At 42.0% G+C, this 13,259-nt stretch overlaps 1 protein-coding gene across 4 annotated transcripts in view; it reads left to right on the forward strand.

Moving 5' to 3' along the window:
• Window positions 1-13,259, forward strand: part of rnft2 (ring finger protein, transmembrane 2) — an 87,483-nt gene that overhangs the window by 16,216 nt on the left and 58,008 nt on the right. For all 4 annotated transcript variants that reach the window (XM_072496632.1, XM_072496650.1, XM_072496661.1 and 1 more), the window contains one exon: window positions 4,489-4,589. In XM_072496632.1, the coding sequence (XP_072352733.1) occupies window positions 4,489-4,589 (101 nt within the window). The remainder of the gene's footprint in view (window positions 1-4,488; window positions 4,590-13,259) is intronic.

Consider the following 13,259-nt stretch of genomic DNA (forward strand, 5'->3'; position numbering starts at 1 on the left):
TGACATTTTATTTTGCCTGGGGTATGACTTCATCGGTGCTGACTGCCTTCCAGTAGCTCACCCAAATTGCCATCCTCATATAAGCCCAGAAAGTAGTAAGTGCCGACAAGCTGTTCAGCTATCGGAGGGCTTTACAACTGAGCCCAATCTGTCCTCCATCAACATCAATACAAGTGCTTTCCTGCAGGACCTGCTGGATAACTGTCAGGAGTGGGAACCTTGCCTGATTTCTCCTCTCAGTGGTAGCTCTCCCTTGCCATCCTGTCAAGGATCAACCAACTTGGCACAGAGAAAGCCTCTAACTAATTACATTGTTTGTTGTTCTGTCCACAGTTCCTGCTTCTGACATTTTGCAGGGATGGAAAAATATTGTTCTGACAGTGTTATTTTCTGTTATCAAGCTGTTGGTTTATCGGTTAACAATCTTTCAGTGATTCTGTCATCATGACAAATCCCTCAACATTGACATGGACCAAATATATGGAACATGATCTTGGCAGTTGAGCTCCCCTTCATATATTTTCTAACAAAAATATGAAGGTAAAATTGCTTTGCCTTGTATTATAAAAATAAAGATTACAGAGCAATTTACAGTGGAGTAATCTCATCTCTGATGTTGAGATCATTGTTATAAATCATTCAGGTTTCTTTGTCGCTTTTGGACTTCTGAGTGAGCTCACGGCTTTGCAATTCTTCTTAAGTAGCTTCTTGTGTATAAAATGGAGAATGTCATTCACAATTCTTGCCACATGTTGCACTCAACATGTAGTGCACTTTCCAATTAATCTAAAGAGCTGACTAATTATATTAAAGGGTTTGCTTGATATCTGACTGCTGCTCTACATGTGGGCGGGTCCACTTCTGTTTTTAAACATTCTATCACAATTATTTTTTGTAACCTATAAATTAGACGTTTTCCTCACGTTTTCCTCACTCACATTATTGCCTCCCCCCCAAGAATATATATTTGGTGTCCTCTTCTTTATGCTTCTTTGTAGTATAATATGCTGACAAGGTATCAGCTTTAACACACATGTTAATACCATCTAGTTCTACCTCCCCAGCAAATCTCAACCTTTCAACTGCCTCTTTGTTAGACTGCTTATCCAATCTAGGCTTGGCTGAGTTGCTATTCCCTGTGCATAAATATTAGGAGGACGGAAGTCAATGCCTTTGGCCCGTGTCACAATCTCCATTCTCTTGCCACTGTCCCATCTCCCTCTGGCTGAACCATATTGTTTACAATGTCAGTCCTTTTCAAACAGAAGCTGAGTTTATGACCTTGTATCTCCTCTACTGCAAAGACCACCTATTCCAACCTCTAACATTGTCACATCCAACTCTACCTCCAATCACCTGCTGGCTGAAACCCTAATTTATCTTTTAGATTTGACAATTTCAGTTCACTCCAAGCCAGTGTCCTAAACTTCACAATCTTTAAACTTCAGTTTATCCAGTACTCTGTTAGACAGATTCTGCCCAAGTACCAGGTCCTGCTCACCCATCACCTCAGTCTTTGTTGACTGGCATTGCCTTCCAATTTCTCAATTTTAAAATTCTCATCTCATATTTAACCTTGCCCCTCACTATCTCCAGTCCTTTAGCTCTCTCCCCCAAGCTCATCATTTCTGTCACTCTGGTCCCTTGTGCAACCTCCTCCTCCAACACTTAACCTTATCTGCTTTGCCTTCGTTCATCATCCCTTTATTTTGCCACCTCCCAACTTTTAAGATCATTCTTAAAACCCACATCTTTGGCCAAGCTTTTTGCGCACCTCTACTAATATCTTCATAAAAGTTATTGGAAGGTTTTCATGATGAGAGCAATAACTTTGAACAAGACAAATTTGTGGTTATACAATGTAAAATATTTGCTCTGAAAAGTGCAGGTAGTACATTCAAATAGTCCCCTGGAAAAACTGAAGGGCCTCTACCTTTCGGGCAGCGTACTCTGCCTGCCATTTGGAGGAATGACTGGAACAGGTGGAATGACTGGAACAAGTGAGAGACTGTTTTACCTGTTCCAGTCATGCCCTCAGATGATGGGCAGAGTACGCTGCCCAAAATGCCGAGGCCGATCAGTTTTTCCGAGGAACTATTTTAAGGTAATAACTATATTCAGAGAAAGTTTTACATAGAATCTTAGAATTTACAGTGCAGAAGGAGGCCATTCGGCCCATTGAGCCTGCACCAGCCCTTGGAAAGATCAGCCTACCGAAGTCCACACCTCCACCCTATCCCCATAACCCAGTAAACCCGCCCCACCTTTTTTTGAACACTTAAGGGCAATTTATCATGGCCAATCCACCTAACCTGCACATCTTTGGACTGTGGGAGGAAACCCACGCAGACACGGGGAGAACGTGCAGACTCCGCACAGTCAGTGACCCAAGCCGGGAATCAAACCTGGGACCCTGGAGCTGTGAAGCAACCACTGTGCTACTCCATGCCCTGTCTTCCTCAATGTTAATATTTTTCCCTCTCTTTAGCTCTGAAGAAGATCCATACATATTCGAAAGAGAAAATGCTGGAAAATCTCAGCAGGTCTGGCAACATCTGTAGGGAGAGAAAAGAGCTAAAGTTTTGAATCCGATGACTCTTTGTCAAAGCTAACAGACAGAGTGGGAAATATTTATACTGTGGAGTGAGAATGAAAGATGAGTCATAGCCACAGAAACCCAGGGAAACCGGATGCTAATGGCCACAGAAACCAAGGGGAAAGAGTGCTAATGGCAGTCCCCAGAGAGAACAAAAGATATGAAAGGCCAAACAGCAGAGAAACTAACATCAGAGGGTGAACTGTAGATGTGGGGGAGGGGAGGGGGAAGCAAAGAGGAAAAAGGGTGAGGAAAGGTGGATACGATGGGGGAGGGGGGGGGGTTAAATATATATTAAGAAAGAAATGGTAAAAGACAGTTAAAATGAAATGGGATGAAAACAAATGGGTCGAGGTGGGGTAGAGCTGATCATCTGAAGTTGTTGAATTCGATGTTCAGGCCGGAAGGCTGTAGCGTGCCTAACCGGAACATGAGATGTTGTTCCTCCAGTTTGCATTGAGCTTCACTGGAACATTGTAGCAGGCCAAGGACAGACATGTGGGCATGGGAGCAGGGTCTTTTGTTAAAATGGCAAGCAACAGGAAGGTCATGGTCCTGAATGCGCACAGATCGAAGATGCTCAGCAAAGCGATCACCCAGTCTGCGTTTGGTCTCTCCGATATAGAGGAGACCACATTGGGAGCAGCGAATGCAGTAGACCAAATTGGAAGAGATGCAAGTGAAACGCTGCTTAACCTGGAATGAGTGTTTTGGGCCTGGGATGTTAAGCATGGAAGAGTTAAAGGGGCAGGTGTTAACACATGCGATTGCATGGGTAGGTGCCATGGGAGTTCGCCCTCTGATGTTAGTTTCTCTGCTGTTTGGCCTTTTACATCTTTTGTTCTCTCTGCGGACTGCCATTAGCACTCTTACCCCTTGGTTTCTGTGGCCATTAGCACCCGGTTTCCTGGGTTTCTGTGGCTATGACTCATCTTTCATTCTCACTCCACAGTATAAATATTTCCCACTTTCTCTGTCAGCTTTGACAAAGAGTCATTGGACTCAAAACGTTAGCTCTTTTTTCTCCCTACAGATGCTGCCAGACCTGCTGAGATTTTCCAGCATTTTCTCTTTCAGATTCCAGCATCCGCAGTCATTTGCATTTATCCATACAGATTCAAAACATTGATTCTGTTTCCCTCTCCACAGACTCTGCCAGGCCTGCTGAGTTTTTCCAGAATTTTCAGTTCTTATTTCATATTTCCAGCATCTGTTGCATTTTGCTTTTATTTTAATATTTTCTTCTTTGCCTCTGCATCCATTTTTTGATTGTGCCCCAATTTGGCTCATTTTCCATTGTTAAATATTCTATATAACTAGGGGATCGGTTAGCTCAGTTGGCTGAATGGATGGTTTGTGATGCGGAACATCGCCAACAACGCGATCAAGGTTCAATTCCCATGCCGGCTGAGGTTATTCACAAAGGTCCCGCCTTCTCAACCTTGCCCCTCGCCTGAGGTTTGGTGACCCTCGGGTTAAATCACCATCATTCAGTTCTCAAAGGGGAGTGCAGCCCATGTTCCTCTGGTAACATTTATTCTATTATTATCTATTCTATATAAATGCACCCCACCCCCCACCTGTTTTCGGCGTCAGAGGCGGCCCGCCAGCGGGATCTACCGGTACCGCTTTTGTCAATGGGATTTCTCCTTGACATCACTCCTCGTCGCCAGGAAACACGTGCGCTGGCATCGGACTGGAATTCCCGCTGGCTTGGAAAGCCGGTAAATCCCACCCAATATTTTGGATAAGACTGGAACTTTATGTGTATAAAGTGCAATGTAGTGATTTAAATCAATTAAAATTAACATTAAACAAAATTAACACGAGAGCCTTTTCTTTCGTTTTTTGAAGCTTTCAATGTTCTTGTTGCTTCTTTTCTTTTTGGACAGGAGCAAAGATCAGTACTTGTATGCCTGTGGATATTGGTGTTCCTCACTGGGAATACATTGTATTTGTATTATACTTTCAGTGCCCAGGAGCTCTATAAAAGGTAAGATGTTTGAGTATGTTATGTTGTGTTATTTAAAATTCTATTTTTAAAAATGTATTGCTTTGTTTATTAGAAATTGAATTGTATTTGAGTTTTTTAATTCTTGGGACAGAGGCATTGCTGGCAAGTCCAGCATTTATTGCCCATCCCTCGTTTCCCTGGGAAAATGATGCTGTTCCATCACCTTGAACCACTGATAGTGGCTTCATACAACCGAGTGACCTTTTTGAGAGGGCAGTAAAGAGGCAATGGTTGTCTTCCTTAAAGGACATTGGTTTTTGGACTAACTGCTTCCTCAGCCATACAAATATATATTTTTAAATTATTGGACTTGAGCTAAACAATGTTAATGTTATATTAGCTTCATAATTCACAACCCAAACAGAAGTATGATTATTGATTCAACCATGCTTGACCGCAGTTTATCTATTCCTCAGTCTGAGAATTTATTTATTTATTTTTAATTCTTTCAAGGGAGGTGGACTTGCTGGCTAGGCCAGCATTTATTGCCCATCCTTAATTGCCCATGAGAAAAGGATGGTGAGCTGCCCTTTTGAACAGCTGCAGTCCATGTTGTGTAGGTGGATGCCATTCATTGCTGCCACTGAGCGGTGATGGTGGAGGGGGTGGATGTGGTGCCAATCGGATGGGCTGCTTTTACCTCAATGCGGTTGAGCTTCTTGAATGTTGTTGGAACTGGACTCATCCAGGCAAATGGAAAGTATTCCAGCACACTCCTGACTTGTGCCTTGTAGCAGGTGGACAGACTTCAGGGGGTCAGGAGGTGAGTTACTCTTCACTGGTCTCCCGGTCTCTGACCCACTGCTGTAGCCACGGTATTTATGTGGTAGTTCAAGTTCTGTTTCTGATTAATGGTTGACAGTGGGGGATTCAGTGATAGAAATGCCATTGAATCTCAGGGGGAGATGGTTGGATTCTCTCTTGTTGGAGAGGCCCTTTGCCTGTCACCTGTATGGTGCGGATGTTACATGCTATTTATCAGCCCAAGCCTGAATGTTGTTGAGGTCTTGTTGCATATGGGCATGGGTGTCTTCATTATCTGAAGAGTAGATAATGGTGCTGAACATTCTGCAATCTTCAGCAAACAATTCCACTTCTGACCTTATGATGGAGGGACGGTCATTTATGAAGCAGCTGAAGGTGGCTGGGTCTAGGGCACTACCCTGAGGAACTCTTGCAGTGTTGTCCTGGGACTGAGATGATTGACCTCAAACAACACAAGCATCTTCATTTGATCTAGGTATGACTCCAACTAGTGCAGAGTTTTCTCCCTGATTCCTCTTGACTCCAGTTTTGCTAGGACTCCTTGATGCCGCACTTCGTCAAATGCTGCCTTGATGTCAACGGAAGTCATTCTCCCTCACTTCTCGAGTTTAACTCTTTTGTCCATGTTTGGACTAAGGTTGTAATGAGGTCAGAAGCCGAATGACCCTTGTAGTACCTAAACTAAGTGTCAGTGAGCAAGTTGTTGCTGAGTAACTGACGCTTGATAGCAGTCAACAACACTTTTCATCATTTTGCTGATGAATGAGAGACAGATTGCGCGGTCATTGGCAGGATTGGATTTGTCGTGCTTTTTGCAGACAGGACATACCAGTGGCTTTTTTCCACATTGACAGTTAGATTCCAGTGTTGTAGCTATACTGAAACAGCTTGGATTGGATTGGATAGGATAAAATTAGATAAAATGGAAGCACTTAAAAGACTGGAGGTCTTCAAAGTAGAGAAGTCCCCACGATCCCCATGCACCCCCAGGTTGCTGAGGGAAGTAAAACTGTAAATTGTGGCTCTCGCCTAAAGTTTCCAATCCTCTTTAGATACGGGAATGGTGCCAAAGGATTAGACAATTGCAAATGTTGCAGCATTGTTCAAAATGGGGTAGGATTGTAACTATAGATTGGCCAGTTAAACCTCAGTCATAAGGAAACCTTTAGTTATAAATCCAGGACAAAATGAACTGGCACTTGGCAAAGTATGTAAATAAATAAAAGCCAGGATGGAATTGTTAAAGGCAATTCCTGTTTGGTCAACTTGATTGAATTCTTTGATGAAGTAACGGGGAGGTTTGATATGTGGAAACAAAGTTAGCTGAGAGACAGAAAGCAGAGTAGTGGTGACCAATTTGTTTTTCAAGCTGGAGAGAAGTGGTCAGTGATGTTCGCCAGGGGTTGGCTTTGGGATCAATACTCCTTTTAATGTATGTTGATAACCTAGACTAGGGAATCCAGGACACAATTTAAAAATTTGACGACGTCACAAAACTCCGACATGCAGTAAACAGTGAAGATGATGGTAATAGATTTCAAGGGGACTTACACAGACTGGTGAAATGAACACAATGGCAAATGAAATTTAACGCAGACAAATATGAACTGACTAATTTTGGTAGGATAAATGAAGAGATGAGATAGTACAAAATGGTTACACGTTTAAAAGGATTTGCAGGAACAGAGTGACATATGCATAGACATAGATACATCTTTGAATGTACAGGGTAAGTTGAGAAGATTATGAAAAAGATATACTGGATCGTTGGCTTTATAAATGCCAATATAAGCCTAGATTTTGCGGTTAGCAGCGAAATTATGGTACTCACCAATAACTTCAAAGAAAGCAGCCTACAAAGATATAGACAGTGCTGTGGCGTAGATTTCTCCTTTCCAGAAGTCAGTTTGAAGCTGGCGCCATGTGACGAGGACCTCCAGGCATGCGGCAACAGTGATGTCATCAAACAGGATAAGCAGTCAATCAGATTCAAGTATTCGCACAGGCAGCAAACCAGAAAGTAAATGCACTGAATTTTTCCCTTTTAATAAAATCATTTATCAAAGTAAAACAAAGGATTGAAATATACACCTGGGATTAAGGTAGAAGCTTAATATAAAATTAGTTTTTCAGGGATACTGAGGCTGTTCAACTAATTATTAACATCATATGCCATTAAAATCTAGTTACACTTCATTCAACAAGGTATAATATTTTCAAGGGCTTTACAGTGAGACCAATAGCTTTAAGGGCAGGTTTTTGTCAGTTCAGTGATTTCTACTTGACTACAGTCTGGGGGAATCTTTAACAGTGGAACCAAAGGGGAAGTGTCGAATCAGACAGCAATTTCTTGATTTTCCACATTTAACTGCAAGTGTGCAGACTTAAGAAATTGCTGTCAGTTTCAAAGGATTGGATTGGATTATTGTCACATGTCCCAAGGTACAGTGAAAAGTATTTTTCTGCGAGCAGCTCAACAGATCATAAGTACATGAAAAGGAAAGGGAATAAAAGAAAATACATAATAGGGCAACACAAGGTACACAATGTAACTACATAAGCACCGGCATCGGATGAAGCATACAGGGGTGTAGTGTTAATGAGGTCAGTCCATAACAGGGTCGTTTAGGAGCAATGATTGCAAGTGCTGACAGTTGCACCATGATTATTACTTCAAAATCCAAGCTATAGAGCACAAAAGCAAAGACGTTATGTTGAACTTGTTGTAAAACACTGAGCTTAGGCTGAAATATCAGACAGGATCTGTCGTGGGCATGACGGACAATTTGGAGAGCAGCCAAAAATCCATTGGTCCTGCCCAGAAATTCCCGGTCCTTTGTGTCCAGTATTGGGTACCGCATTTTCAGAAGGATGCCACTGCCTTGGAGGGGGTACAGAGGATATTTACTACAATGGTCCCAGGGATGTAAGACTGCAGTTACGTGGGGAGACCAGAGAAATTGGGAAAGTTAAGAGGAAGTTTAATCGAGATGTTCAAAATCATGAGTAATTTTAATAAAGCAAATCAGGAGAAACTGTTTCCCCTGGCAGAGGACACAGATTTGAGAAAATTGGCAGAAGCAGAAAGAACAGGAGGGGGGGAAGAATATTTGCACAGGATGTTGTTACATTAAGGGATGGAGTGCACTGCAGAAAGAATAGTGGAAGAGGATTTAATAATCACTTCAGAAAGCAAATTGGACAAATATATTAACCTGAAACAATTTGCAAGATCATAAGGGAATAACAGGGAAGTGAATCAAATTTGATAGCTCTTTCAAACAGCCAGCACAGACACGATGAGCGGCATGATGGCACAGTGGTTAGCACTGCTGCCTCACAGCGCCTGGGAACCAGGGTTCGATTCCGGCTTTGGGTAACTGTGTGGAGTCTGCACGTCCTCCCTGTGTCTGCATGGGTTTCCTCCAGATGCTCCGGTTTCTTCCTACAGTCCAAAGATGTGCAGGTTAAGTAGATCGCCATGCTAAAATTGCCCCTCTGGTCCAAAGGTGTGTAGGTTAGGTGGAGTTACAAGGTTGTGGGCATAGGGTGTGGGAGTGAGCCCAGGTAGGATGCTCCTTCAGAGGGTCAGTGGTACGAATGGCCTCCTGCACTGTAGTGATTCTATGACTGCCTTCTGTGCTGTATCATTCTGTGATGACATGCAATAACATTGAGTAGTGTAGGCATTTTTCAATTTCTAATATATTTTGGGTGCGAGGGCGATCTGGTTGCGACATCCGTCACCCCATTAATCGCTAGGGTTCATTAGGCTGATCTGGCTGTCTAGGCGGTGTTCCCCTTCCCTCACAGCTCCATGTGTGCCCCCTCCCAAAGCTCAGCACTCGGGCACAGAGGATGACCCCCAGAAGAGGACCGCTCCACTGGTCTAGAATATATGACGTAGCTACACTCCCCTGCTAGGCTAACGCTTCAAGACCATTTAAATGTATTTTTTTAATCCTACCTCCAGTATTACATGTCATCCCTTCTCGGCTTTACTTCTCTGAAATTATAGTGTAAATCTGGAATAGAGGCCTTGATCTAACTCTGGTGTGAAATAAGGTGAGACTCCCCGGAGGAGGAACTCTTACTGATTTCTTTACTCCGATGGGACCCAAAGTTACATAACAATGTCTTAACACCCATGTGAAGCAATACCAGTTATATTGCAAGTGCAAACTTAGGGCCCTTATATGAAATGTAGCTAAGCTGTAGTAACTGATTCAAGAGCACAGCAAGAGTTTTTTTTAAATCTGCCATCATTTGGAATTTACATTCTTAAGGATGGCCGCTATGGAAAATGAGGAGAAACTCCTACTTGTTGAGAGATCTTTTTTGATGTTTACATAATTGTTGGAACTTTATGCATAGCTCTGAGCTCTGGTTTTCCCATGGTATATATGAGCAGGGACTGCTTGATACTGGCGCTGTACACAAAAGAGGAAAAATGTTTGATTCCCTATTATGTATATTCCTTACCTTAATGAGATTAGTTTGAGCGCATTAAAAGTTCTTCAAAAACGATTTGGCATTTGATATTTAAAAAGGAATAGATGAGCCATGCCCATTAATGTATATGTGTATACCCCTTGTAACTATAGGCAGGTATTGATTAGAAACCAATCTTTAGCTGCTTCATATTTTTGAATTGTGTTTTAATGCTAGTATTTTGGAACTTTATTTTGCCCCGCATGATCTGCAAGGTACAAATTTTTTTCACATTGGTTTCTTCATAGGTTTCATTTGTACATTCAGATTTTTGAACATTAGTTGAGACAACTGTTGTGTTATGTGATCTCTCATGCAATGTGAGTATTTGATTTTGTTTTTATTATTTGATTCTAAACTGAAATCTTTTCATTTTTCTGATGCTTTGTCTGATAGCTAAACATAAATCTATTTAACCGATATTATTTTGAATGTCTTAAATAGTTCATGGAAGCTAACATTTCTCGAGTCTGACAAACTTGGCGAACAAACCTCAAGCACTGTATTTGTTTTGTAGTTCTACTCCAATGCCAATGAACTAGATCTTTTAGAGCAACACTGTCCAAACTGAATACCTGCTAAGCTGGCAATTTGACCACTGGATCCCAAATAACATGGCCCAATTTACCCTTTTTTATTTGCTGCTTGTGTTCAGTTTGTGAGCCTTAAGGTTTGGAGAGGGTTGTCTTTAGTCTTCTGGCAGTATCTCACAACGACTTGCGATTTGTAACCCAGTTCACAAAAGAAAACCGCATGGAATTCCACACATGGAAACAGAGGACGCAATCAGGATGGTTCATCAAATATTTGGTAGATGGTCTGGATTTTGAGACGGATTTAAAGAGGAAAGAAGTGCAGAGGGTGGGGAGGACTTTCAGAGGGTGGGGCAATGCCAACTTGCCCCCGAATGCAGTGTGGAGGGATAATAGGATGTACAAAATGCCAAACAGTGGAGTGAATGTTAGTGGGGGGTGAATTAAAGCAGGAGAGGTTACGGATTACGATGCAACAACTTCTGGAACACCTTGAAGATGAGCACTAGGATTCTAAATTTATTTGTGTTGAAGGGAAGAGAGCTAATGTACATCTGTGAAGTGTGGGGTAATTGGTAAATGCAACTTTTCACAGGACAGCATATGTGGAGTTGCATTTTCCACATACTGAACTGTGTATATGATGGAAGACAAAGAAAGAGGTCCTTCTTGACCCATGCCCTTCATCCATGGAATTATCAAGCCAAGAGGTGAAAAAAGCATCGATGAGGATTTTAGTGCAGAGTGTTAGGGGAAGAGGCAGAAATGTGCAGGTAAAATTGGTGATGGATAGAATGGCTGTGAGCTGGTGAGAGGTTATGTCGAGGTCACCAAGGCTTCAATCAGGATCAAAAGGGTGCACATTGTTATTCAATCTTAGCAAGTGGGATGGAAGTGAGGCAGTGGTAAGGGAGCACAGTTTACAGGAGAGTTGGGGCAAAAAGCAATGGCTTGGGTCTTCTCAGTACAAAATTGGAAGAAATCTGGGATTTTGTACCTGGGAGCACTGGAGTGGCCACAGATTTGAGCTGGTATAAAGATGGAGCTGAAAAAATAGCATACACGTGAAAGCTGACACTTTTCTGCCAAGCAGTAACATTTAGATAAAGCGGAGGCCAAGGAAAGAACTTTGGGTGACTTTGGAGGTAACAATGAAACCATTGCTGGAGTTCCACTGACTATTAGGATATACAGGAGTGGATATCCAGGGAGTGTCATGAAGTTTGATGGCAGGAGAGGCAAGCCAAGAACTAGTTGTAGTCACAGAGAACGTCATTTGTGATTTTGACCAGGGCCATTTTGGTGCTTTGTGCAGAGTACAAGTAAAATAGAGGCACTCAGGCATATTATTCTGACAGAAAAGGGCATATGACAACTTTGAAGACCAAAGGAAGGTTTGAAATGGGCAAGAGTTACAGACCTTCCATTGTTCTTTTCCCACTCATCCCTTGCTCAAAACCTATTACATCTCTAACTTTTCCCAGTTTTGATGAAAGGTCATCAACCTGAAACATTAACTCTTTCTCTCTCCACAGATGTGACCTGATCTGCTGAGAATTTCCAATATTTTCTGTTTTCATTTCAGAATTCCATCATACACAGTATTCAATTTTTCGAATAGTTGGAGAGGATAAGTCAAGGGTGGGGTTTTTTTTGGCAGAGGGTGAAGAATGGTACATGAGGTCAAGCCAGAATGGGAGCCAAGAGAGTATGTTGAGAAGTATCAGGTTAAAAGAAACACTGTACAAATCTGCAAAGATTAGTGGTCGGTCAGAAGATTGGTCGGATTTTAGGAATTAGCAAAAGTGACAAAATATAATAAATTGGACAAGAAAGTAGGGTATGAATGAATGAAAATGAAAATCGCTTGTCACAAGTAGACTTCAAATGAAGTTACTGTGAAAAGCCCCGAGTCGCCACATTCCGGCGCCTGTTCGGGGAGGCTGTTACAGGAATTGAACTCGCGCTGCTGGCCTGCATTGGTCTGTTTTAAAAGTCAGCTATTTAGCCGTGTGCTAAACCAGAAGACTAGCAAATAATATAAAAAATATAGTAAGAATTTCTACAGGTATTTACATAGGAAAAGAGTAATGCAAGCTAGTGTTGTGCCTCTAGAGAGTGAGCCTGCGGAATTGATAATGGAAAACCAGGAAATGGTGGAGGTATTGAATAGGTATTTTATGACTGTCTTCACTGTGGAAGACTTAGAAAATTGCACAAAAACATTTGAAAATCAAGAGGTGAAAGTGAGGGAGAAGCGGGTATATTATTAGGTCTAAAGGCTGTCAGGATCTCGGGACCTGTTGACATCCGCAGATCTTAAGTGGTTGTAGGGATGGTAGCGGCATCGTTTCTAATTCTCCAAAATTCCTTAGATTCTGGAGGGTCCCAGCAGATTGGAAAATAGTAAATGTATGTAACACCTTTATTCAACAAAAAAGGGAGATGGAACACAGGAAATTATTGGCCAGTTGGCCTCACGCCCATTATAGGGAATATGCTAATATACATTATTAAGCAGGAAATAACTAATCATGTTTAACTAGAGTTCATTGAGGAAGTAACAAGCAAGCTGGATAAAGGGGAACCTCTAGATGTGGTGTACTTGGTTTTCCAAAAGGCATTTGATAGGGTGTTGCATCAAAGTTTACCACACAAGATGAAATTGCATAGTGTAAGGAGTAACAAATTAGCATGGATAAATTATTAGTTAGCCAACCGGAAGCAGAGAGTAGGGGTAAATGGGTTGTTTTTGGGTTGGCAAGTTGTAACTAGTGGAGTGCCACAGGAGTCAGTGCTGGATCCTCAACAATTTACAATCTACATCAATGACTTGGATGAAGGGAGCAAATATATGCTG

Source organism: Scyliorhinus torazame, chromosome 1, assembly GCF_047496885.1.
Source record: "Scyliorhinus torazame isolate Kashiwa2021f chromosome 1, sScyTor2.1, whole genome shotgun sequence".
Classification (NCBI taxonomy): Eukaryota; Metazoa; Chordata; class Chondrichthyes; order Carcharhiniformes; family Scyliorhinidae; genus Scyliorhinus; species Scyliorhinus torazame.